The 26,426-nt window shown below is 37.3% G+C and overlaps 1 protein-coding gene across 2 annotated transcripts in view; it reads left to right on the plus strand.

The window, feature by feature from the left end:
- The window catches only part of OTUD7B (OTU deubiquitinase 7B), a 103,871-nt gene that overhangs the window by 41,930 nt on the left and 35,515 nt on the right, over positions 1-26,426 (plus strand). For both annotated transcript variants that reach the window (XM_053705379.1, XM_053705383.1), the window contains 2 exons: positions 13,988-14,152; positions 18,337-18,552. In XM_053705379.1, coding sequence (XP_053561354.1) covers positions 13,988-14,152; positions 18,337-18,552 — 381 coding nt within the window. The remainder of the gene's footprint in view (positions 1-13,987; positions 14,153-18,336; positions 18,553-26,426) is intronic.

The following is a 26,426-nucleotide window of genomic DNA, read 5'->3' on the forward strand; positions in this document are numbered from 1 at the left end:
AAATAATCTTGGAGTTCAATTTCAAGGAAATGCATTCCTAGCTGGGGGTAGTTCTGTATCAGGTACAAATTATTTTGTGCTGATTTAAAATACAGTTAAAGGTGTAGTAAAGTCCAAATTAAACTTTCATGATTCAGATAGGGAATGTAATTTTAAACAACTTTCTAATTTACTTTTATCATCAAATTTGCTTTGTTCTCTTGGTATTCTTAGTTGAAAGCTAAACCTAGGTAGGCTCACATGCTAATTTCTAATCCCTTGAAGGCCGCCTCTTATCTGAATGCATTTGACAGTTTTTCATAGCTAGAGGGCATTAGGTAATGTGTTTCATATAAATAACACTGTGCTCATGCATGTGGAGTTATTTTAAGAGTCAGCACTAATTGCCTGAAATGCAAGTCTGTCAAAAGAACTTAGCCAAGGGGGCAGTCTGCAGAAGCTTAGATACAAGGTAGTTTCAGAGGTAAAAAGTATATTAATATATCAGTGTTGGTTATGCAAAACTGGGGAATGGTAAATAAAGGGATTATCTATCTTTTTAAACAATAACATTTTTGGTGTTTACTATCCCTTTAAAGTGATGGTAAATTCTGACAAACTGCTGCACATATTTCTAAAGGTCGTATTCTAACTAGCATATTGATATGCTTTTTTATTAATTAATTCATCAGCACATTTAATTATTTCACTATTATTACTGCTTTGTTACCGTATTGAATCCAGCCTCTCTCTAAAATTTTTGAAGATCCTTCTTTGAGTGGCATCTGTTCTAGCCAATCACAGCCTCACCATGCGCCCCATGAAAAAGTATCTGCACGCTCCCATGCTTGGAACGCTGATGTTATTGAAATGCGCTACAACTTATGCTTTTTGCGCAATATAATAAGGGAAATAGTTGACTGTTTGCTTTAAACAGATGCACTGTTTACTGTTGGCGAAGCAGCTAATTCACTTATTATATTGCGCAAATAGCGTAAGTTGTAGCGCATGCGCATTTCAATAACATGTCAGCGTTCCGAGCACGGGAGCGTGCAGATAGACTTTTTCATGGGGCCCATGGTGAGGCTGTGATTGGCTAGAACAGATGCCAGTCAAAGAAGTATCTTCAAAAATCTTAGAGAGAGGCTGGATTCAATACAGTAACGGAGCGGTAATAAAAGTGAAATAATTCAGTGTGCTGATGAATTGATTAATAAAAAAGCATAGCAATATGCTAGTTTAGGATACGACCTTTAGAAATATGTGCAGCAGTTTGTCAGATTTTACCATCACTTTAACTAGATGATACCTAAGTTATTGTAAGCATGCACGCTTCAGAGTTGTTTTAGCTCTTGTTTTTCGCCATCTTTATGTCGTCTTTGTATATATGACCACAGTTTACTCTCTCTGTATAAAAAAAATGGCATTCTAAACCACACCTCACATATTCTTTTCAAACCAATAAAATGTATTAGCATTCTGAACTTAGTACATTGTACTGGGAGAGATCAGAGTATCTCATAGATAGCAGAAGTTGCACGGCCTGCACACACAGGTAAGGTACAGCCGGGCTGAGTGCCGTGTAGTGAATATTGTACAGCAAGTGGTCAGTGTGTTTGTAGTTTAACACTTAATACCCTACTGTGTGTTCTGTAAATAGTTTGTGTTTTGTGGGGAGGAGACTGAAACGGGGCTTAACTGGTTAGAGTAGTATTTCTCAACCAGGGTGTCATGAAAGAGGATCGTTATACGGCGGATCAGGTATACTGTAGATTGCATGAGAAATCCTGCAATTATGGCTGGAAGATTTATTTAGAAGTAGCTCCATGTACTAAATATTGCTGACTTTCATTGTATATGCTAGGTTTGTTTATAATAAGAGAAAAGGCTAAAATATATTCTTAGTGGTGCCAGGCTCCTTGCATTTTATCACTGGCTTCTGTTTTATTAGGTTATTGTACATCTATGACTGCCTCCTAAATATGTGGGCAGTAGAAAAAGAAATTGTTCTAATGTGCTAGAACATGTTATTATTGCATTAGTGCTAGCATATAGCTATGCAATTGGATTAAGCCGGCTCCAAAGCAGCAAGAAGTGTATTGCTGCTCCTGGGCCTACCTAGGTATGCTTTTCAGCAAAGGATCCCAAGAGAACAGAGCACATTTGATTGAAGTAAATTGAAAAATCTCTTAAAATCCAAACCATGAAAGTGTCATTTTGACTTTCACATTCCTTTTAATTTCCTAGCTGGTTGATCATTTTTATATAATGGTGTTTTGTTCTGTATTACTTTTTTATGTTACACTGTGTAAGATCTCTCGTGATGTCACTTGCTTTTAAAATAATGAGTCAGCTCTGTGATAAATGAAAAACATTTGTGAAACAAAGTAAATTATGGTTTGCCTTCGTAGCTAATGGGCACCTAGATCAATGCACAGTCTTACTGGACTGTTTAGTGCAGGGTTATCAAGCTCATTGTATCCAGGGGGCCACTGGCCAAGTGATCTTCTCCCATGGGGGCCACTTGAACAGAGTGCTCTGGATATACTAGAAACTGGAAGTGACATTTACCCAGGTAGTATTACATGGTAGCTGTAGTCAACAATAGACATAACAGTGGTATATTAATCTTGTGAGTGCCAAGTGAAGTGATCATTCTGGAACTGAAAAAAAGTGACATTTATCCAAGCAGTGCATAATTGGAGTCTACACTGGATAATGCATGCTTGTATTTATATCTATCTTGCCTATATAGAACATCAACTTGTTTACACCTCTTAGAACCCTACAAAAATGGATGGGGTTAAATTAATTATTTACTTAATAAAAATGGAGGACCATATTAAACTATCTTGAGGGATGCATATGGCCCCAGGGCCTGTACATTGAGACCATTGGTTTAGGACCATACTTGTTAGTGTCTGATATGTTGTCAGCAGAAATACAGTGTGTGGTGTTGCCTCAGTTAGTTGTATTTGGAGGTGCAATTTATAGGCTTTAACACTGCTCTGATACTTGAAATACGTAGTAGGCTGCATACATGTTAAAAGGCCTTCTATAACACTTGTCTGCCAGTGTTTCATCTTAAGTTAGTTGGCATTCTTTTGCAGCACATAATCTGTTGTCTTCTTACAAGCCCTAGGGTTCAGTAGCAATAGGCAGAATTTCCAAGTGACATAACTGTTTTGGTTTAGGACAAATTGTCCCTGCTTATAAAAGGCTGTGATTTTAAATCTGACACTCGCTACAGAAAGAAGCTTTGTGTTAAAGTCCAAATGAACACAATTTGGACATTCTGTTCATTTAGAAAACAGCCTCCAAAAACTGACATTTCCTGAACCGTTGCCCACAAGATTGGTCAGAGCACGGCTTGCTTTAGGGGCTTTCTGTCATGTTTGTGATCTGTGTCCTGGGCAGAACTGTGCTCCTCTCACAATGTGCTTGGATAGTCTGGAAATGCTTTCATATAGAATATGGACCATGACACCCAACTGTCTCTGAACTATTCACAGTACCAGAACTAATTGTGGCTTAGCTGAATTGCCTTCCCCCATGCAACTTGAAAATAAATTTTAATTTATGCAGCATATGTGAAGGATTTACTGACCTTTGTTTTATAGAAGAGTCCACCTCAAACCCTGGTGTCCTTTGGTAAAACCTTTCTTCCGGCCTCAGGTGGCAGTGCTTGCTTATTTGGAGAATAAAACTGTTGTTTGCACATGAAACAGAAGTTCCCTTCGAGCCCTTTTATTCCTGAAGTTTAGTGAGTTTCAGTTTAAATTGGCAGACAAAGGGTTAAAGGGACACAGATTTTGAAATTTCTCTCTCTCTCTCTCTCTCTCTCTCTCTCTCTCTCTCTCTCTCTCCCCCCCCTTAGATTAACCCCTTAGCTGCTGAGCCATTTTATACCAATGCCCTGACACCAATTTTAGTCTTTTGCAGTTACAAATTATTGCTAGTTGTTTTGTTTGTTTGTTTTTTGCATACTGAGCACTTTGAGAGAAAAACTTTAGTTTGCAAAGATACCCAAATATAAGAAAACGACAAACTATAATTTTCAATAGTATACACAGTAAACATAATGATACTCATTTATTTTCCAAATGTTTCAAACACCATAAAAATAATCCTTTACCTTTGTTATTCATTAAAGGTGACTGATTGAAAATTAGAAAATAAAATGTAATGAGTTATGTATATAGATTTAAAATGTAGTTACTTTTTTGTTTGTTTATTCCTATTCATATTTCATAGAGATGTGACAGTCCATGCATGTCCTACTCCCCTACTTAAAGGTATAGAAACTGACTAGAAGCATAATTGCAATGTAGGTGTCTCATACCCCTGTGATAAGTAGGGGATTACTGATGTCATCTAATTGTACACTCTCCCAGGTCAACCATTTATTTAAATACCTGCATTTATTTTTTAACTAGTTCAGGCAAATAAGATGCTACGATCCCTATCTGCAAAGGATAAGGTCTCCCACTCCCCCCATACATTAAACAACATTTTTATGGCAGTCCCCTACGAATTAGACTCTAATTCGTAGGGGACTGTCATTTATCACATTTATCCCACTTAAGGTGTCTGATACCTCTCTAATTATTAGAGAGGTATCAGACACCTTAAGTGGGATAAATGTGATCTCACCTTCTTTAATTAAATAAGGTAGGGAGATTATAGATAGGGGTTCTGTAACAGTCCCCCATTAAAAATTTCCTGTTAAAGTGGGGCAGGTGATGACCTCCATTCAGAGGGTGAAATCTGATGTGTCAAATGAAAGATATGATTCTCCCTTTTCAAATTAAGGGTCACTAATCCCAATAGCACTCGTGGGGGGCTATGGTTTGGTTAGAACCCCCTCAGACAAAAACAGGTAACTGCTATTTTACAGCAATCCTCTGCAACTTAGAGGAACTTGTAACCCCCTAGGCAGACTCTCCTCTCCCTCTGAGAAAAGCAATGTGGAAATTCCTCTGGCTCAGGTCACTTGCTCGTGTGTGACATCATATGAATCCTTCACACGGGGCAAGTACAGAGGACGAGGAGTCTGAAACATACTCAGCACTTTAGCTAAACTTACTGGACCTGATTATTTACTTATGTTCAAAGCAGAGAAGAGAGATTTATAAATTTACATATTTTTTTTAGCTCTTAAAGAGCAGGTTTGAACTTTTAGCATATTCTTTAAAGGGACATGAAACCCAAATATTTTCTTTCACGCTTGAGAGAGCATATAATTTTGAACAACTTTCTCTTCCTTCTCGGTTTGATTTTGTAGAAAAAACATACCTAGGTAGGCTTCATAGCAGCAATGCACTACTATGTGCTAGCTGTTGATTGGTGGCTTCACATTAATGCCTCTTGTCATTGGCTCACCTGATATAGTCAGCTAGCTCCCAGAAGAGCATTGCTTCTCCTGCAACAAAGAATACAAAGAGAATAAAAACTAATTTAATATTAGAAGTAAATAGGGGAGTTGTTTTAAATTATTTGTTCTCTCTGAATCATGAAAGTGAAATAAATTGACATTATACTCCAAAATCCCACCTAAAAATGTACATCACTGTACATTTGTTCCACCTTTTTTCCTTTTATATTGTTTCCACACCCCAGTGGCCGGATTGTATCCTGCATACTTAAAGGGACATTGTACTGAAATATGTTCTATTCTCAATATAAAAGTGCAGCATTTAGGCATACTATAACCCATCAGTATCCAGCTGCACACTTACTACTAAAACTATTTGACTTTTATGTTGTTCTAATGTTTGATGATCATTAGCAGGAAATGCCAATCAGCCAATGTTCATTAGCAGGAAGTGCCTATCAGCCAATGAGCATAATAGTAGTAAGAACTGCACAACTGATTCAGTTTAAATTTAGAGGACCAGTAAATACAGTAGATTTGCATAATCAACAAATGCAAGATAAAAAGACAATGCAATAGCACTTAGTCTGAACTTCAAATGCGTAGTAGAATTTTTCTGCCAAATTTCAGTTATGTCTATTTCCACTCCTCCTGTGTCATCATCCAATGACAAATGCATACACGTATATTCTGTGAATTCTTGCACATGTTCAGTAGGAGCTGGTGACTCAAAAAGTGTATCAAAAAATATAAAAAGACTGTGCACATTTTGTTAATGGAAGTAAATTGGAAAGTTGTTTAAAATTGCCTGCTCTATTTGAATCATGAAAGTTTAATTTTCAATTGAGTGTCTCTTTAAGCAGCTTTTACTACATTTTTTTCAGACACGCACACAAAAAATGTTGCTTTTTTTATAGTAAACTATACCAGGTAGAAATATTCTGGAGGGTTTTCCAAGGGGTGTATCCCTGGACTACTTTGTAAGTACAAAACCTTGTAAATTGTGCAAATTAAATGCTGCCGTTTTCTTTTTTACGCAGGACTTTTGTAATGTGGCGTTAAATGACTGCTATACATTACTCATGCCTTTAATCACTTGTTAGTTTAACGTCTTGTTTTATTATGTTAAATGGGCTTGTAATGGGGCAACTTTAAACCATCATCTCCTCAAAACAAGGTAACAAAGAAAGCTGATTAGGACACAGATTCTGTGTGCTGTACAAAGTGCAGGAGAGCAGGTTGTGGCTGCATGGTGTCCAAAGCCACACCTTCTGCAAAGTAAGATAAGAGAATGGAACGTACTATTGTACACAGATTGATGGCAAAAAGCAAAGCCAGGGATTAAAGAGTCATGGACCATTAGTCTTTTAGCAAACCTTACATTTTGTTTTATTCTGAAAGCATTCATTGTTAAAACAAGATACATATTCATACATTAGGTTGACATACAGTGCAATTTAAAGGGCCCCGGAATTGCAACCGTTACTTTTATTTTTATTTGTTATGCTTAGAACTATAGAAATAAAATGTTTTGTAAACTAAATGCGGGTGGCTACAAATGTGAGATGTAGGAAGACCTAGCAAAGGTTTGGTATTAGGGATTATATCTTGCAGGGTCTGTATGAAAGTCATTGGTGTATTTGTGTTAGTTTAGGTTAGGGTAATGTATCGGCTTTCTCTCCGCAACAGTGTTGTTATAGGTTGAAGGATCTAAATTTTGTTATCTTTTATTTGTAAAGAGCCACCAAATAGCACTGAGTATGGGTGGTGGTAACACAACACATGGTTTGCAATAATACTAAAACCGAAGAGCTTACAGTCTACAGATGAAAGGGGGCGGGAGATAACTTGTCACAAAGATTGTAGTTGCAGCACTTAAACAATGCAGTGTACAAGAATTATTTTGCAGATTATGATGAAATGTCACAGAATAGGTGATAAGCCTCTATAAATAGGTGGGTTTGAAGCTATACAAGGCTTGAGGCAGTCTGCTGGAGGGGTGTAGAGAATGCCAGAGAGTAGGAGCTGCATGTGAGATGGCTTCAAATCGAAAGAGGTGGTAATAATGGGAGCAGAGAAACGTAAGTCAGACATTGATTGATTGAAGAAGGCGGTTCAGGGAAGTATTTGGTGATAAGGGAACGTAGTTGGTTGTGAGGTTGAACAGCTTATTATGTGTAGTAAAAAAAAGTTTTGCAATTTAGCTTCATTATTTATTTTTCTTCAATTTAGAATCTGAGAATAGAAAGTGCATATTTCAAACCCTGCTGCATTATGCACAGAAATGGTTTAGTCAGCAGAGTACTTTTTATAAATTATGTCTCAAAACAATGCACATTTTGCTAACAAAATTACATTTGAAATTCTTTCATAACATTTTGTATGCAAACCTTTTGCAATGTATCTGCTGTCTTGCTTTTTATTCCATTTGATGATTGACAGCTGATAAATAATTATTACCCAATGCAATGGTATCAAGCACAGATTCATGAAAGGCTTAGGTGTCCCTGCCTGGATTTCATTCTGCAATCTACAGGTGTGGCCAGATAAGGCAGGTGCTACACTCGACCTACTGAGCCATCTCAAGCAGTAACATTTTTGAAGCCTTGACTAGCTGTGCCCCATTGTGTAAATGTTGTGACGAGCCATTTGTACCCACAGAATAAGTGTTATTGCTGGATGTGCAGATCTTTCTGGCTTTTGTTTCTGTACTTCAGTGTCTTGACTTTTAACTTCAGTGTCTGTTTTCTATTGTGCTAGTGAAGAGGCTTTTAAAGCCATGAGTGCATTGAGCTGTCACTGACCAGCAGACCCAGCTGAGGTCTAAATAAAGACATGCTGTAATAACGCAGACCTTTTTTCTCTGGCACTAAATCCCCTACCAATCTGGGTCTATAATGCATTGGCACCATGTGGAATTATGTCAAAAGATTTTCACTCACAGTGTCTGAAATTGCCCTACTTCACTTAACACCCCCCCCCCCCAAAACACCCCCCCAAAACTTTCTAGCTATGCATTTACTTGTAGACTTCTACATATAGTCTGGAAGTTAAAGTGAAATAGGATGCACAGAGTTGAGCTAAGAATGAATGCATAAAGATAGAGAGCAAACATTGAAAGACAACATTCTCTGACAAATATGTACCTAAAAAGTGAGAGTAGCAGTGTATTGTAGTAATAAGGAGATGCTGGGCCTTTTTGCAAATGCTGTGTGTATGAGGAATGCAGCTGCACCTGGGCTGTATGAAAACTATGTTGCTATCAGTAGTTGACCGTCTACACTTGGAGGATGTTCAGTGTTCCTCGTGTCTAGTGAATGTGCTGCTGACCTTACTGTCTGTTTTTCTTCCTGACACTGATTAAATATTCAGCTTGAGGATGCTTCTCAATCTGTCTTTCACATTTACCAGACTAGAAACCATTTCAAGACTCTTAGATTGAAAACTGAATCAAATAATGCTTTTCTGTGCTTTGTGTAATTGTAATTATTGAGAACGCCACTGCTCTTCTATTGTTTGACAGTACAGTGTTTTCCAAAAGACTGCTGGAGGAACATAAATCATAAACATAAATTAGAAATGACTGACATCTTTGTAAACAGAGATTAACTTGTAATTTATGGTTGCCAAACAGCCACCCTAGAAGTTAGCTTTGGGAATTAAGTCATTATGAATCCCTAAAATATTTATCAGGTGTAAAATTCTTTGGAAGATAAAAAGTAGCTAAACAGAGATTCCATGTAACTAAATCTATACTGAAATATATAGATTCTGTCTGAGGAAGGAGAGTGTGCCCCCGAAACGTCACGCTTGATAATAAACACTTGATGAAAAGACCAGTGAGTGCCTTCCTTTACCTTGCATTTTTACCTGCTGGCACCCTGGCACGAAGGAACTTTGTTAGTGAGAGTGCTCTCTACACAATATATATATATATATATATATATATATATATATATATATATATATATATATATATATATATATATAAATATATATAAATATTTGTTTGCAATCTTGCATGTTTTTTATATTCTGTATCAGAGGTTTATACATTTATTTTAAAGGGACATTTGATACTTTAACATTGTAATATAAAATGTTATATTGAGTGTAGTAAAAAATAAAACATTTGCAGATTTTTACATTTTATTTATTTCCGTTTTTCTGTAATCTAATGGAGAAAATTGTGGGTTTTCCAGTTCCCGTCAAAGGTGGAAGTGCACGCTTTAGCATGATTGTAAAATTTAAGGAATTAGGGCCCAGTATCTAAAAAAAATCTTAAAAACAGGGGCACTTTAATTTATTAAACGTTACTTCTTTTTTAAAATACTTATTGTGTTACGAAAAACAGACCACCGATCTTCCGCCTGCATCTCCTACTGTATTTAGCATATCGATGACGAATCCGGCTTCCTCCAATTGTTGCGTGCCCCACAAGCTGGACGCAGCGATATGCTGACTACATTAGGAGATGAGGGCGGAGGATCGGCGGTATGTTTTCAATAAGAAGTATTTGAAAAAAGAAGCATCATTGTAAAGTTTAATGAAATAAAGTGCCACTGTTTTTTATGTTGGTTTTAGATACCAGGCAGTAATTCCTTAAACTTTACAATCACTTTAACACTGCTATATTCCACACTCTAGTGAGCCATTTAGAACTGTCCCTGATTGTGCCCTATGCTTTATGAAGACTAAACACCTTTTTGTTTATATATTTTATACAACTAAACTAATTAAATGTAAAGAAATCTGAATTTCAGTCTCAGGCTGATGTTTACATTGAAAGCATCATTCTGTCTAGTTTTTTTTTTATAATTTAATGCTGATTTAAAAATATCAGCTGCTAAAAATACTGAGCAGCCAGCAAATATTTAGGGGCCATAGAATAATTTATAGAATGTCCCCAGGATTTAATAAACCATGTTCTATAGAATTTCTGATGGTGTGTACAACTTTGAATTATTATTTTAAAAAATAAGCTAATTTTTATTACAAATCTAAAAAATATATTGTGTTATATTTAAGTGCAAATCTGTTTATAGAGGCAGCATTAATGGGACATAATACCCATATGTTGAAACACTTGAAAGTGATGCAGCATAGCTGTAAAAAGCTGACTAGAAAATATCTCCTGACCATCTCTATGTAAAAAAAAGAAAGATATTTTACCTCAAAAATTCCTCAGTAGCCACCTCCCATCGTAAAGGACCTCTAAGCAGATGCTGCTCAGGTGATATTTTCCTGTCAGCTTTTTACACAGAACTTACTCTGCTGAGCTGAGGAAATTGTGAGGTAAAATATCTTCCTTTTTTACATAGAGATGCTCAGGTGATATTTTCCTGTCAGCTTTTTACAGTTATACTGCATCAGTTTCAAGTAAATTAGGATACGAGTATTATGTCCCTTTAAGCCAGGTTAGGAAACCATAATGGTGAATAAAGAAATGTTTAACATAACTGTAGAAGTGTTGCTGTTATTTCTCTCAGTTGGGTGATAACTAGTTTTAGAATGAAGTCATTTTAAAGGGATGCTGCAGTGTCTGAAATTGATGTACTGGGAATACGTTTATATGGTTAAATCATTTTCTCATTCCATAGCTGACCTTGTGTAAACTACATTCCTGAAGTTTTTTTTTTACCCAACCTATTTGCAATTCTGTATCCAAAAACTCATGTTGCTCTTGATAAAAATAGAGATTTATCCCAACATGTAAACCAGTTCCTTGAGTTTCAGTATTGGTAAGCAACCAGGCCAAGATTGCTGGTTACTGGGTGCAGAAGGGTATCCCCCTCCCATCGATACCAAGCCTCTTAAAATGATACCTATGTCTCTAGAATATAGTGCGAGAACATAGGCATATTGATCTTGTATCTGTCTTTTTAAAGGCGCATTAAACAAAGTTTATTGTGCAAACACAAGAACCCTTTTTAAACGTGTCAAACGTCATTTTATTTTCATGAAAAAGGGCTGAATGCTATTTAAATTGGATTGGAAACTAATTGGAAGATTTGTTGGTAGACGTTCAGTCATGAGGACCCCCCTCCCCAGTTCTATAGGCGGTCAGGGACACACCTCCCATGCATGAAAATAAGTGCTTTTTTTTCTTGGCATAGGAGCAAAAATTATTTAAAAAGTTAGAAAAAAACAATTCTATTTTATGCAACAAAGAATAAAAGTGGCCCTAATGTGCCAATATGAACTGAATAATATTTTCTGGTTATTTTATGAGACTGTGCCAATGTAGTTTATTGCTAGTTAGTCAATTAGTCTAGGGCCAGATAAATCTCTCTGGTCTTTGGTGTGAAATCATTTGTGTTTTGGTTTGTAAGCGGTTATAACTACGTTATCTGGTGACCAACACAAAACCAAAAAACATTTCATCAACACAAAGTTACAACCACTTATTTATATCAGCAAATGATACATTGTGCATGCAAAATAAAGGGTTCAAAAGCATGTTAAACAGTCATTTTGTCACCACAATTTGCATCAGTTTGTGACCCATCGATATGCCCCTTGAAAGCTTTTTTTCAAATATTTTTTGATGGATAATTATGGACAGATTTGAATGAACTCCAGGTTAGAGACTTAGAATCCTTTGCTGGTCCAGAGCCTGCCTAGCTATGCTTTTCAATAATGCACTCCTAGTTACTGATTTGTGGCTACACACATATGCTTCTTGTCATTGGCTCCCCAGATGTGCTCAGTTTTATCCTAGTAGTGCATTGCTACCAAGGAGCTGACTTTATTTTAAAAGGGACGTTAAACGGACATGAAACCCAAAAATGTTCTTTTATGATTTAGGTAGAACATACAATTTTAAGCAACTATCCAGTTTACTTCTATTATTAAATTTGCTTCATTCTTTTGGTATCATTTCTTTCAGAAGCAGCAATGCTCTACTGGTTTCTAACTGAACACATGGGTGAGCCAAGGACAAATCAGTATATATATGCAGCCACCAATCAGCAGGTAGAACCTAGGTTCTTTGCTCCTCCTGAGCTTGCCTAGATAAACCTTTCAGCAAAGGATAACGCAAGAAGGAAGCAAATTAAATAATAGTAGTAAATTGGACAGTTGTTTAAAATCATATGCTCTGCCTGAATCATTAAATCAATTTTTGGGGTTTCATGTCAAATTTTTTTTTTATGGCACTGATATTTATGATCAAACATAAGGCATAAGTATAAGTTTGCACAACCAACACAGTTATATTAAAGGGACACAAAACCCCAACATTTTCTTTCATGATTTAGATAGAGAATACCATTTTAAACAACATTCCATTTTACTTCTATTATCTAATTTGCTTCTATCTTTAGATATCCTTTGTTGAAGAAATAGCATGGCACATGGGTGAGCCAATCAGACGAGGTATCTATGTGCAGCAACCAAATCAGTAGCTACTGAGCCTATCTAGATATGCTTTTCAGCAAAGTATAGCAAGAGAATGAAGCAAATTAGACAATAGAAGTAAATTGGAAAGTTGTTTAAAATGGCATGCTCTTTCTAAATCATGAAAGAAAACAATTGGGTTTAATGTCCCTTTAATATACTTATTTTAAATATTTAAAAATGCACTCTTCAAAGCCAACTTCTAAACCTACTGTTTTGTAAAAGTAATAAAATGCTTGTTCGTTTTAGGGGTATCTCTCAAAGATGACTGCAGCAATAAACAGTGAATCTCTATGTAAGACTGGATTTACTGCTTACTTTAAGCTGCAGGTCGGATATGCCAGAAACTGCACTTGCTGATAGTCCTCAAATGCAGCAGAGCTGATAAAATACATAGGGCGTATGGTACATGGCCTAATGGCTGCACCAGATGTCTGTCAAACTCTGGGGAAAAAAGTTTTTTCACACAGAGGCGGCCAGGACTACGGTAATGGGGGAATGCTATGATGTATTAGTGCACATTTAACACTTTAAAACACAAATCAGTCTCAATATTTATGTGTGGTGTGTGTATATACCCTTGTAAATTTGCGCATGTGTGCACGCACATGCATATATCAAAGACATAGGGATTAGTTACTATATGCACATCTCCTCTGGCTCTTGATATTACTTTAAAAACTATTTAATGGGATTTGGCCATCATTTGTAAAGAACGTGTAAATTCCGTGAGATCATGTTGCATTCCCTACTTTATACTCTTGCAAATGCCACCAGAATTCCCAGCTCTCTATAGAGGTAGTTCTTCCTCAGCATACAAAGCTGTACAACATTTCCTACAGGTTTAGAAGTGTGAAATAGTCATTGCCAACTCGCACGGGAATACAGAAATGCAATATGACAACCGCTAGATAGTAACTTATAGCTCTACAAAACAGCTGTTGTGGTAATTTGTAATGAGCAACACAAATAATTTATTAGTTTATGTCTTTAATGCTACAGATGTAGACCTGATGTGTCTGTTTAACGTATCCATTCTAAAGTGAACAGATGCCCACATAAATGTATCTGCTCAGTGACATTTGTATGTAAATTTTGCAAACAAACACTAACGTTAAATGTGCCTTCCAGTAAGGTTCATTACTATGCTGGGATTTGTAATTTGAAATATTTTGTTAGTGTAAGAACACAGCAATTCATTTTACATATACTAACAAGGTACTGTTTTTTAACTAGGTAAGAAATGGGATGTAAATGCAGCTCTAAGTGATTACGAGCAGCTGCGACTAGGGAATGCTGGATCCTTGGGACACTCCTTCAACGACGGTCACAACTTTAAACACCCAGAAACAGCACGTCCCATGCGGCCAGCACTACAACGGCAGGATGACATTGTACAAGGTTGGATGCTTATACATTATCTTTCATGTTTTGGCAAGTAAACAAACACTTTATTTGTTTACAAGGAATATATGAATGGCTCAAGACTTATAACCTTTACTAATACAATAAGTACTCCGTAATCCTCCTCTTATTCTGTGACATCTTTCCTGCTTTGTATTTAAACTGTAATCTTATGAAGTTTGTGTGTTCTAACAGGAAATCCTGTGCAGTGGTCACCTTTTTTTATTGCAAACCAAATTTAAGAAATAAAGAATAATCGTTAATTAGTTCATAATCAAACCATACAATGACATTTTCCACTTTCATATCTAAACTGATTTTTTGTCACAGGATTTTATCTGCCTATAGACCCTGTTATTGTAATAAAAAAAAAAATAGTTTTGTTTGTTTAAAGGATTATAAAACTTTGCAAATACTTATGATTGACAACACATACAGTATATATTGATTGAGCAAGATATGTAAAATAAATTCTTCTTACTTTTTTATGAAAATGGAGATTTCATTTTATTAAAAATCCCCCTTTTAATTAGATTTCTACGTTACCAATGACAGCCCACAAAAAAAGTGCTGCTCTACATGAAAATCACACGTCCATTCATTGACAAATATTTTGCATACAATTCTAATCTGGGAGCGCTACAGAGCGCATGCACAGTACCATTTTTTCAATGTTCGCTTGCCACTGTGTTTAAATTGAATTCAGACAAGCAAGCATTTACTTTGGGATTTGCGCATGCACATTGAGTATGGTATTTATTTTATCGGTGGTCTCGCAAACTGTTATAATCTTAATAAACTTCATTATTTACACTAATAAACACTCATAAAGTAATATGGAACTTCAATGAACAGAAATATATTTCTGTAAAAAAATGTATTTAAAGGGCCATGACACCCACATGTTGAAACACTTGAAAGTGATGCATCATAGCTGTAAGAAGCTGACTAGAAAATATCACCTGAACATCTCTATGTAAAAAAGAAATATATTTTACCTCAAAATGTCCTAAGTATTCATACCCCATTGTAAAGAGTTTTAAGGAGCAAATCAGTTTACCTGTCCCGGGACCTGCAAGGGAGCGTGCCTCATGCACACTCAAGTTATTTCCCTATTCAGTTTAAGAAAGTTTTCTATGAAATCCCATGAGAGTTAAGTAAAATCTCATGAGATCACAGTAAAAGAGTTATTATTTATTTGTAGAGCACCAACAGATTCCGCAGCGCTAAGAGTTCATGACCTCCACACTGCTGATGCTGATTGGCTGCTGTTAATTTCTTTCTTTCTTTCTTTCTTTCTTTCTTTCTTTCTTTCTTTCTTTTTTCTTCTTTTTCTTTCCTGCAGCTTAGCAGTAACTGAAATAACTTTTTAGACAGCATTTACTCTGGTGAGCTGAGGAAATTGTGAGGTAAAATATCTTCATTTTATACATAAAGATTATCAGGTGATATTTTCCTGTCAGCTTTTTACAGTTATGCTGCATCACTTTCAAGTGATTTAGCATATGAGTATTATGTACCTTTAAATAGTTTGGAAAGTATATTTTGATTAAATACTATTAAAGGAACATGAAACCCAAACATTTTATTTCATGATTCAGAAACTTTGCAATGTACTTCAATTAACAAATTTGCTTCATTCTCATGGTATCTTTTGCTGAAAGAATACCTAGATAGGCTCAGGAGCAGCAATACATTGTTAGAAGCTATCTGGCTCACCAGACATGTTCAGCTAACCTCCAGTAGTGCATTGCTGCTCCTTGAACAAAGGATACTAAAAAAACAAGCAAATTTAATAATCAAAGTAAGCTGAAAAGTTGTTTAAAATTGTATGATTTATTTGAATTCTGAAAGTAAAATGATTGGGTTTCATATCCTTTTAAATATGTACATTAGGAATGTATATAATTTAATTATTTATACATTTTATAAGATTATTATGGTTTAATTTAATATCCATATAATCTTTAATGTTTCTTTAACATGCTTGTTAAGCTAGGGGGAATGTATATATAAGCGCACCTAATTTATTAGTAATTTCTTCTTGGTTATTGCCATTTTCATTTAATGTTTATTATATAAATTAGAAACCTGTATAATGCTTGTTAACCCTTTCATGAGGATTTTGATTTGTGTACATTGGAATAATGTTCTGATGTAAACAAATTGAAATCTCATGATCGTGAATGCGATTGCGAGATTTCAATGATGGGATCGGGTCGGCACGCCCACCAGGGCCCGATCCCATTCTGGAAGCACCGTTGGCCTCAGTAAAGCCAAATGGCTAGGACATAACACAGGTGAAAGGTTAATACTAGGGGAGATTCAGTCTACACTCTCACCCATACTTCCCTACTGCAGCACTGCGCTGTGACACACTTTGCTATAGATTGTTCAGGTCTGATTTTCTGAGAATTTTCAAGCTGGTGATGTAATTGCTTACGTGTCTAGACGATTGCGCACGCACCACTTACACCGGACACACTATCCCAATCCGGGTAGAACCTTGTGAGTTCCACATGGGGCTTGGAAAAAAAATAATTTTCAAAGGCAAATTACCAGTAAATTAAAGAGAAAAGTTAAAAGTAAATAACTATGAAACATATTTTTTAAGGTATTCTGTTCATTGCTAAAAAGTTTTTTTCAGTTTCATGTCCTTTTAAGTTTTGGTTTAGCAATCCAATTACCCTAAATTGTCAAGCCCCAATCCTAATCAACCCATCGGATTTCATCCTAGCCCCACAAACTAAACTCTGAAAAGGATTACTCTCTCATTCTGTTGTGACTAATGCCTTTAAAGTGTTATCTATGGTGACAAGGACATCTCATTATGTAAATAGTAATAGAAGGATTAACCTCTGTTCTTCAGGAATTTTTAAAATAATTTCACACAACGCAAACACATCTACTTACACCACTATAGTTTACAGTCGGGGTGGGGGGGATTTACTAGTAGACAATAATTTAGTAGACCAGACAGTAGGCCCAAAAATGTTTAATTCATTAATTGAGAATTTGATATATAAATAATAAATCAACATGTGCTTCAACTTTTTATAAATCATACAAGTAAAGTGCACTTGAATATATAATTATTTCTAAGCACTCATGCTGTATCATGAAAGGTTTGTGAATGCGTGTGCATGTGCAGTACCTTACCCTGATGTCACGGACATACGTACATTTGCATTGCAATCGTCATCAATAAATAGAGAGATCACAAATGCGCGTATGGTGGTAAAAATTTGAACTGCGCATGCAATTGGGAACAAGAATTCATGACAATATTAATGCAAAATACTTACATGAGGTGCTGTGATTGGATAAAGTCAAATTAAGCTGTGCCATGCCTGGAATTTTAGTAGGCTGGCTTGATTTAAATTAAAATAAGTTTTATGATTTTTATGTGCATTGTGTTTTTTACTACTGTGCTATTAAGATACGTTTTAAAAACTGTTAAACAAATAAGAGTTTACTGGTACTTTAAATCTAGTCTGTTGTTTTTTTTTTTAATTTTTTTTTTTTTTTTTTTTTGCTGGTCCAGGGGTACACACACTTATAAAATACAAATAAATTACAAAGACAACTTCACGGTTTACTTCTTTTCACTTTAGAGCCTAGTATTACCATTTGTTCCTATAGCCCTTGTCCCATTTATCTTGTTAAAACACTTAATACAATGTATTCAATGCTTGCAAGATACAAACAAGTACAAGTGCTGTTTTTCAAGTATGTCTTCAATTTTCAATTAGTAAGTGGAAGTAATGCATTGTTGCATTAGACACACCCAAACAAAAAGTCAAGCATTGTTGTTGGGAAGAGTACTTGCTTGTTTTGACTAGTCTTTCCTTGTTACTTCATACCTATAAATCAGTGAGATTCTGTGGCAACTCTGAGACTACTTCTCACATGGTCCCACCCCTTTTATTAATTTATTGAATAACAACAGTAGATACTGTAATGAATTTATCTTTTGCTTGGTTTACTTGCCTCATTTGTATCAAGTTTGTTCGTATCCTTTTTATTTTGTTCATTCTTTGCTGTAATGTCCCAATAAGATGTTCTACCTCTAGCCCATTGGTTCACCACATTCCAAAATATATGCAGGCTCTTGGAGAGCTGTTGTTGCTCTCAGGATTGCATGTTTCCTCTTTGACGAAGTCTAATTTTGAAATTTTCAGAGAAACGTTTGTCCAGAGGGATCTCCCACGCAAGCTCATCCATTGTCACTCTGGCTCGCTCCCACGTATCAACCAACGGCAGCAACGAGCACCCCCTGGAGACACCCGTGTGCACCTTTCAGCTCCCTGACCTTACTGTCTACACTGACGAGTTCCGTAGCTTCATAGAACGAGATCTAATTGAACAATCCATGCTGGTGGCATTGGAGCATGCAGGTTAGTTACGCTATAAAACCCAAATTTTTTCTTTCATGATTTAGATAGTACCTAAAATTTTAAAAAACTTTCTAATTTACTTCTGTTGTCAAATTTTCTTTCTTTTTTTTGTTATCCTTTGTTGAAAAGCAGAAATGTAAGCTCAAGAGTATGCACGTGTCTGCAGCACTATATAGCAGCAGTTGTGCAACAATGTTATACATTAGCAGGAGCACTAGATAGCAGCACTATTTCCTGTCATGTAGTGTTTCAGGCATGTGCACGCTACCTACCTAGGTATCTCTTCAACAAAGACTAACATGAGAATAAAATAGATTGGATAAAAGTAAATTTGAAACTTTTTAAAAATTGTATTCTCTATCTGAATCATGAAAGAATTTTTTGGGGTTTAATGTCCCTTTAAGAGTGACTGAGATAAAGCATATGCATAAAACAAAAAAAAATACCAGTGCATATAAATAACAATAAAATGAATGTGCTGCCTTAGACCTCCTGCAAGATTAATTTCCTCATACCGTCAAGATAGTATTTAATTAAATGTTTTTGTACACTTTTATCATACTTATGTTTGTTACAATTACATTAAAGGGATACTAAACACAATATTTTTTCTTTTATGATTCGGATAGAGCACGCAATTTTAAGCATCTTTCAAATGTACTCCTATTATCAATTTTTCTTTGTTCTCTTGGTATCTTTATTTGAAAAAGTGGGAATGAAAGCTTTGGAGCCGGCCCATTTTAGGTTCAGCACCTGGGTTGCGCTTACTGATTGGATGGCTAAATGTAGCTACCAATCAGTAAGCGCTATCCAGGGTGCTGAACCAAAAATGGTCCGGCTTTAAAGCTTTCGTTCCTGCTTTTTTAAATAAAGATACCAAGAGAATGAAGAAAAAAATAATAGGAGTAAATTATCTCCATATGGCTCTTTCTGAGTTCTGGCCACCTTGTTAGTTCATCACCATTACCAGACAGTGTTCTCCACAGAAAATGTTACCAGCCGGGTGGCATTATGAAGTTGTCGGGTGGGGACAGTGTAATATTTTCTAATATTATAATTTTCTGCTATGCAAAGCACAATTGAACATTTTTAATATTAGCTCATTTCAGCTAAATATTGGCTAATATTCTAGCCGGTTGGTCAGTGAAATCAGCAATGTGGTGCACCCGCTGAAAAGGTACTGAAGTGAACACTGTCCCAATTCCCCAAAACAGACATTGTAATTAAGCTTTTTCTTGGGGCCACAAAACCTATAGCAAACATTTTTAGTTTCTTTCCATGGGGCAGCAAACACCGCTCTAATGGGAAATATTGCTGTAACTCACTAATGGTGGTTCTCTACATTTCTGGTAAGAAATGATTTCAGTGTAATATAATATCTAAGGAAATTACAGTTTTATCATTTATACTTCATACTTTGTATTATGTTCAGATTTGAGAAGTTTTCAAGCTTTAGATGGTACTCTATGTATTTTGTGTCTTAATTGAGTCAGACTTTTATATATTTTGTACTCTATATTTAGCACAAAATAATTGCTTTCTGGTATTTTTTTTCTGTGTAAAATGTATCTCATAGTGTCATTAAGCCTGATGGAGTTGGGTTTTTGATTTTTTCCCCCCCTTTTTATTAAACTTATTCATTTAAATTGGATATAATTATTAATTTATTGTTACTTTCTGCAACAAACGGCTTGCTAAGACTTCCAGGTTTGAGTCCTTTTTCATGGGGGTCTGCTTGCTAATTTTCGAGATGCTACTTCATGACTACATTAAACTGTTCTGCATAAAAGCTGAGCAAGACATTTCTTTATATAGTGTACAACGTAGCCTTGAACAAGAAAAAAAATAAATCTGTTGGGTTGTATTTTTGTTTTGGTGTCAGGGATTTGGAAAAAATTATAGCAAAATATTTCTAATAATAAACCAGGATTGACTAAAGGATCCCAAACTTCCTTATATAATAAAGTGAAACAAGTTTTCCCTTTAGCTAAAGGTACAGTAAACATTTATATTACAGATATTATATATTTTTTTCTTTTGATATTTAAAATTCTTATTGTAAGATTTTCTCTTGTTAAGTGTATCCAGTCCACGGATCATCCATTACTTATGGGATATTAACTCCTCCCCAACAGGAAGTGCAAGAGGATTCACCCAGCAGAGCTGCTATATAGCTCCTCCCCTAACTGCCATTACCAGTCATTCTCTTGCACATAACGACTAGATAGGATGTGTGAGAGGACTATGGTGATTATATTTAGTTTTATACCTTCAATCAAAAGTTTGTTATTTTATAATAGCACCGGAGTGTGTTATTCCTTCTCTGGTAGAATTTGAAGAAGAATCTACCTGAGTTTTTACTATGATTTTAGCCGGCGTAGTTAAGATCATATTGCTGTTTCTCGGCCATCTGAGGAGAGGTAAACTTCAGATCAGGGGACAGCGGGCAGATTAATCTGCAAAGAGGTATGTAGCAGCTTATTATTTTCTGACAATGGAATTGATGAGAAAATTCTGCCATACCGATATAATGTAAACTCAGCCTTTAAATGCAGTAGCAGCAACTGGTATCAGGCTGTCATGTATGTATATTTTACACTTCAGTATTCTGGGGAATGGCACTTCACTGGAATTATACTGTGTGCATAAGACTTTAGCCTAATTTGCAGGGACTGGCAACAGGCTCTTTAATAACACTTAATTTATGTTAAACGTTTTTTGCTGGCATGTAAAATCGTTTCATTTTCTGAGGTACTGGGTGAATAAAATGTTTTGGGCATTATTTTTTCCACTTGGCAGTTGTTTTATTTAATTTATGACAGTTTACTGATCTCTCTCACTGTTGTGTGTGAGGGGGAGGTCAAAAAATTCAGTCAGAAGCTCATTGTATTTCCTGCATGATCCGGTTCATCTCTACAGAACTCAGGGGTCTTCAAAACTTGTTTTGAGGGAGGTAATCATTCACAGCAGAGCTGTGAGATTGTAGTTGACTGTGATAAAAAACGTTTATTTCTGTAACTTTTTTTTCTGCTATCAGGGTTAGTTATCCTTCGCTAATGGGAACAAGCCTTTGCTAAAATTGTGTTTTTTACAAAGATTTGATGCTATAACCTTTCAGTTTATTAACTTTCAACTGTCATAACTCTTTCTGTGCTTCTTATAGGCACAGTACGTTTTCATATTATAGTAAATTACTTGAAAAGTATTTCCAAGTTGCTAGTTTATTTGCTAGTGTGTTAAACATGTCTGATTCAGAGGAAGACATCTGTGCTATATGTGCTAATGCCAAAGTGGAGCCCAATAGAAATTTATGTACTAACTGTATTGATGCTACTTTAAATAAAAGTCAATCTGTACAAATTGAACACATTTCACCAAACAACGAGGGGAGAGTTATGCCGACTAACTCGCCTCACGTGTCAGTACCTGCATCTCCCGCTCGGGGGGTGCGTGATATTGTGGCGCCGAGTACATCTGGGCGGCCATTACAAATCACATTACAGGATATGGCTACTGTTATGACTGAAGTTTTGGCTAAATTACCAGAACTAAGAGGTAAGCGTGATCACTCTGGGGTGAGAACAGAGTGCGCTGATAATGTTAGGGCCATGTCGGATACTGCGTCACAACTTGCAGAACATGAGGACGGAGAGCTTCATTCTGCGGCTGACGGTTCTGATCCAAACAGATTGGATTCAGATATTTCAAATTTTAAATTTAAGCTGGAAAACCTCCGTGTATTACTAGGGGAGGTGTTAGCGGCTCTGAATGATTGTAACACAGTTGCAATACCAGAAAAAATGTGTAGGTTGGATAAATATTTTGCGGTACCGTCGAGTACTGACGTTTTTTCCTATACCTAAGAGACTTACTGAAATTGTTACTAAGGAGTGGGATAGACCCGGTGTGCCGTTCTCACCCCCTCCGATATTTAGAAAGATATTTCCAATAGACACCACCACACGGGACTTATGGCAAACGATCCCTAAGGTGGAGGGAGCAGTTTCTACTTTAGCTAAGCGTACCACTATCCCGGTGGAGGATAGCTGTGCCTTTTCAGATCCAATGGATAAAAAGTTAGAGGGTTACCTTAAGAAAATGTTTGTTCAACAAGGTTTTATATTGCAACCCCTTGCATGCATTGCGCCTGTCACGGCTGCAGCAGCATTTTGGTTTGAGTCTCTGGAAGGGACACTTGAATCAGCTCCATTAGATGAGATTACACACAGGCTTAAAGCTCTTAAGTTAGCTAACTCATTTATTTCAGATGCCGTAGTACATTTAACTAAGCTTACGGCTAAGAATTCCGGATTCGCCATTCAGGCGCGCAGAGCACTGTGGCTAAAATCCTGGTCAGCTGACGTTACTTCTAAGTCTAAATTTCTTAATATACCTTTCAAAGGGCAGACCTTATTCGGGCCCGGATTGAAAGAAATTATCGCTGACATTACAGGAGGTAAAGGCCATGCCCTGCCTCAAGACAGAGCCAAACCTAAGGCTAGACAATCTAATTTTCGTTCCTTTCGGAATTTCAAAGCAGGAGCAGCATCAACTTCCTCTGCTCCAAAACAAGAAGGATCTGTTGCTCGCTACAGACAAGGCTGGAGACCTAACCAGTCCTGGAACAAGGGCAAGCAGGCCAGGAAACCTGCTGGTGCCCCTAAAACAGCATGAATTGAGGGCCCCCGATCCGGGAACGGATCTAGTGGGGGGCAGACTTTCTCTCTTCGCCCAGGCTTGGGCAAGAGATGTCCAGGATCCCTGGGCGCTAGAGATAATATCTCAGGGATACCTTCTGGACTTCAAATACTCTCCCCCAAGAGAGAGATTTCATCTGTCAAGGTTGTCAACAAACCAAATAAAGAAAGAGGCGTTTCTACGCTGCGTACAAGAGCTTTTATTAATGGGAGTAATCCATCCAGTTCCACGGTCGGAACAGGGACAAGGGTTTTACTCAAATCTGTTTGTGGTTCCCAAAAAAGAGGGAACTTTCAGGCCAATGCTGGATTTAAAGATCCTAAACAAATTCCTAAGAGTTCCATCGTTCAAAATGGAGACTATTCGGACAATTTTACCCATGATCCAAAAGGGTCAGTACATGACCACAGTGGATTTAAAGGATGCTTACCTTCACATACCGATTCACAAAGATCATTACCGGTATCTAAGGTTTGCCTTTCTAGACAGGCATTACCAGTTTGTAGCTCTTCCATTCGGATTGGCTACGGCTCCGAGAATCTTCACAAAGGTTCTGGGTGCTCTTCTGGCGGTACTAAGACCGCGAGGAATTGCGGTAGCTCCGTACCTAGACGACATTCTGATACAAGCTTCAAGCTTTCAAACTGCCAAGTCTCATACAGAGTTAGTACTGGCATTTCTAAGGTCGCATGGATGGAAGGTGAACGAAAAGAAGAGTTCTCTCTTTCCACTCACAAGAGTTCCCTTCTTGGGGACTCTTATAGATTCTGTAGAAATGAAGATTTACCTGACAGAAGACAGGTTAACAAAGCTTCAAAATGCATGCCGTGTCCTTCATTCCATTCAACACCCGTCAGTAGCTCAATGCATGGAGGTGATCGGCTTAATGGTAGCAGCAATGGACATAGTACCATTTGCACGCCTACATCTCAGACCGCTGCAATTGTGCATGCTAAGTCAGTGGAATGGGGATTACTCAGACTTGTCCCCTACTCTGAATCTGGATCAAGAGACCAGAAATTCTTTTCTATGGTGGCTTTCTTGGCCACATCTGTCCAGGGGGATGCCATTCAGCAGGCCGGACTGGACAATTGTAACAACAGACGCCAGCCTACTAGGTTGGGGCGCTGTCTGGAATTCTCTGAAGGCTCAGGGACAATGGAATCAGGAGGAGAGTCTCCTACCAATAAACATTCTGGAATTGAGAGCAGTTCTCAATGCCCTTCTGGCTTGGCCCCAGTTAACAACTCGGGGGTTCATCAGGTTTCAGTCGGACAACATCACGACTGTAGCTTACATCAACCATCAGGGAGGGACAAGAAGCTCCCTAGCAATGATGGAAGTATCAAAGATAATTCGCTGGGCAGAGTCTCACTCTTGCCACCTGTCAGCAATCCACATCCCGGGAGTGGAGAACTGGGAGGCGGATTTCTTAAGTCGTCAGACTTTTCATCCGGGGGAGTGGGAACTTCATCCGGAGGTCTTTGCCCAAATACTTCGACGTTGGGGCAAACCAGAGATAGATCTCATGGCGTCTCGACAGAACGCCAAGCTTCCTCGTTACGGGTCCAGATCCAGGGATCCGGGAGCGGTTCTGATAGATGCTTTGACAGCACCTTGGACCTTCGGGATGGCTTATGTGTTTCCACCCTTCCCGATGCTTCCTCGATTGATTGCCAGAATCAAACAGGAGAGAGCATCAGTGATTCTAATAGCGCCTGCATGGCCACGCAGGACTTGGTATGCAGATCTAGTGGACATGTCATCCTGTCCACCTTGGTCGCTACCTCTGAAACAGGACCTTCTGATCCAGGGTCCCTTCAAACATCAAAATCTAATTTCTCTGAAGCTGACTGCTTGGAAATTGAACGCTTGATTTTATCAAAACGTGGTTTTTCTGAGTCAGTTATTGATACCTTAATACAGGCTAGGAAGCCTGTTACCAGAAAGATTTACCATAAGATATGGCGCAAATACTTATATTGGTGCGAATCCAAGAGTTACTCATGGAGTAAGGTTAGGATTCCGAGGATATTGTCTTTTCTACAAGAAGGTTTAGAAAAGGGTTTATCCGCTAGTTCCTTAAAGGGACAGATTTCAGCTCTGTCCATTCTTTTACACAAACGTCTGTCAGAAGTTCCGGACGTTCAAGCTTTTTGTCAGGCTTTAGCTAGGATCAAGCCTGTGTTTAAAACTGTTGCTCCACCATGGAGTTTGAACTTAGTTCTTAATGTTTTACAGGGGGTTCCGTTTGAACCCCTTCATTCCATTGATATCAAGTTGTTATCTTGGAAAGTTCTGTTTTTAATGGCGATTTCCTCGGCTCGAAGAGTCTCTGAGTTATCTGCCTTACATTGTGATTCTCCTTATCTGATTTTTCATTCAGACAAGGTAGTTCTGCGTACTAAACCTGGGTTCCTACCTAAGGTGGTCACTAACAGGAATATCAATCAAGAGATTGTGGTTCCATCTTTGTGTCCTAATCCTTCTTCGAAAATGGAACGTCTGCTACACAATCTAGATGTAGTCCGTGCCCTGAAATTTTATCTACAGGCAACTAAGGATTTTCGACAAACTTCTTCCCTGTTTGTCGTTTATTCTGGTCAGAGGAGAGGTCAAAAAGCTTCGGCTACCTCTCTCTCCTTTTGGCTTCGTAGCATAATACGGTTAGCCTATGAGACTGCTGGACAGCAGCCTCCTGAAAGAATTACAGCACATTCTACTAGAGCTGTGGCTTCCACCTGGGCCTTTAAGAATGAGGCTTCTGTTGAACAGATTTGCAAGGCTGCAACTTGGTCTTCTCTTCATACTTTTTCCAAATTTTACAAATTTGACACTTTTGCTTCTTCGGAGGCTGTTTTTGGGAGAAAGGTTCTTCAGGCAGTGGTTCCTTCCGTATAAAGAGCCTGCCTGTCCCTCCCGTCATCCGTGTACTTTAGCTTTGGTATTGGTATCCCATAAGTAATGGATGATCCGTGGACTGGATACACTTAACAAGAGAAAACATAATTTATGCTTACCTGATAAATTTATTTCTCTTGTGGTGTATCCAGTCCACGGCCCGCCCTGTCACTTTAAGGCAGGTAATTTTTCCATTAAACTACAGTCACCACTGCACCCTATGGTTTTCCTTTCTCTGCATGTTTTCGGTCGAGTGACTGGTAATGGCAGTTAGG

Source organism: Bombina bombina, chromosome 1, assembly GCF_027579735.1.
Source record: "Bombina bombina isolate aBomBom1 chromosome 1, aBomBom1.pri, whole genome shotgun sequence".
Lineage (NCBI taxonomy): Eukaryota > Metazoa > Chordata > Amphibia > Anura > Bombinatoridae > Bombina > Bombina bombina.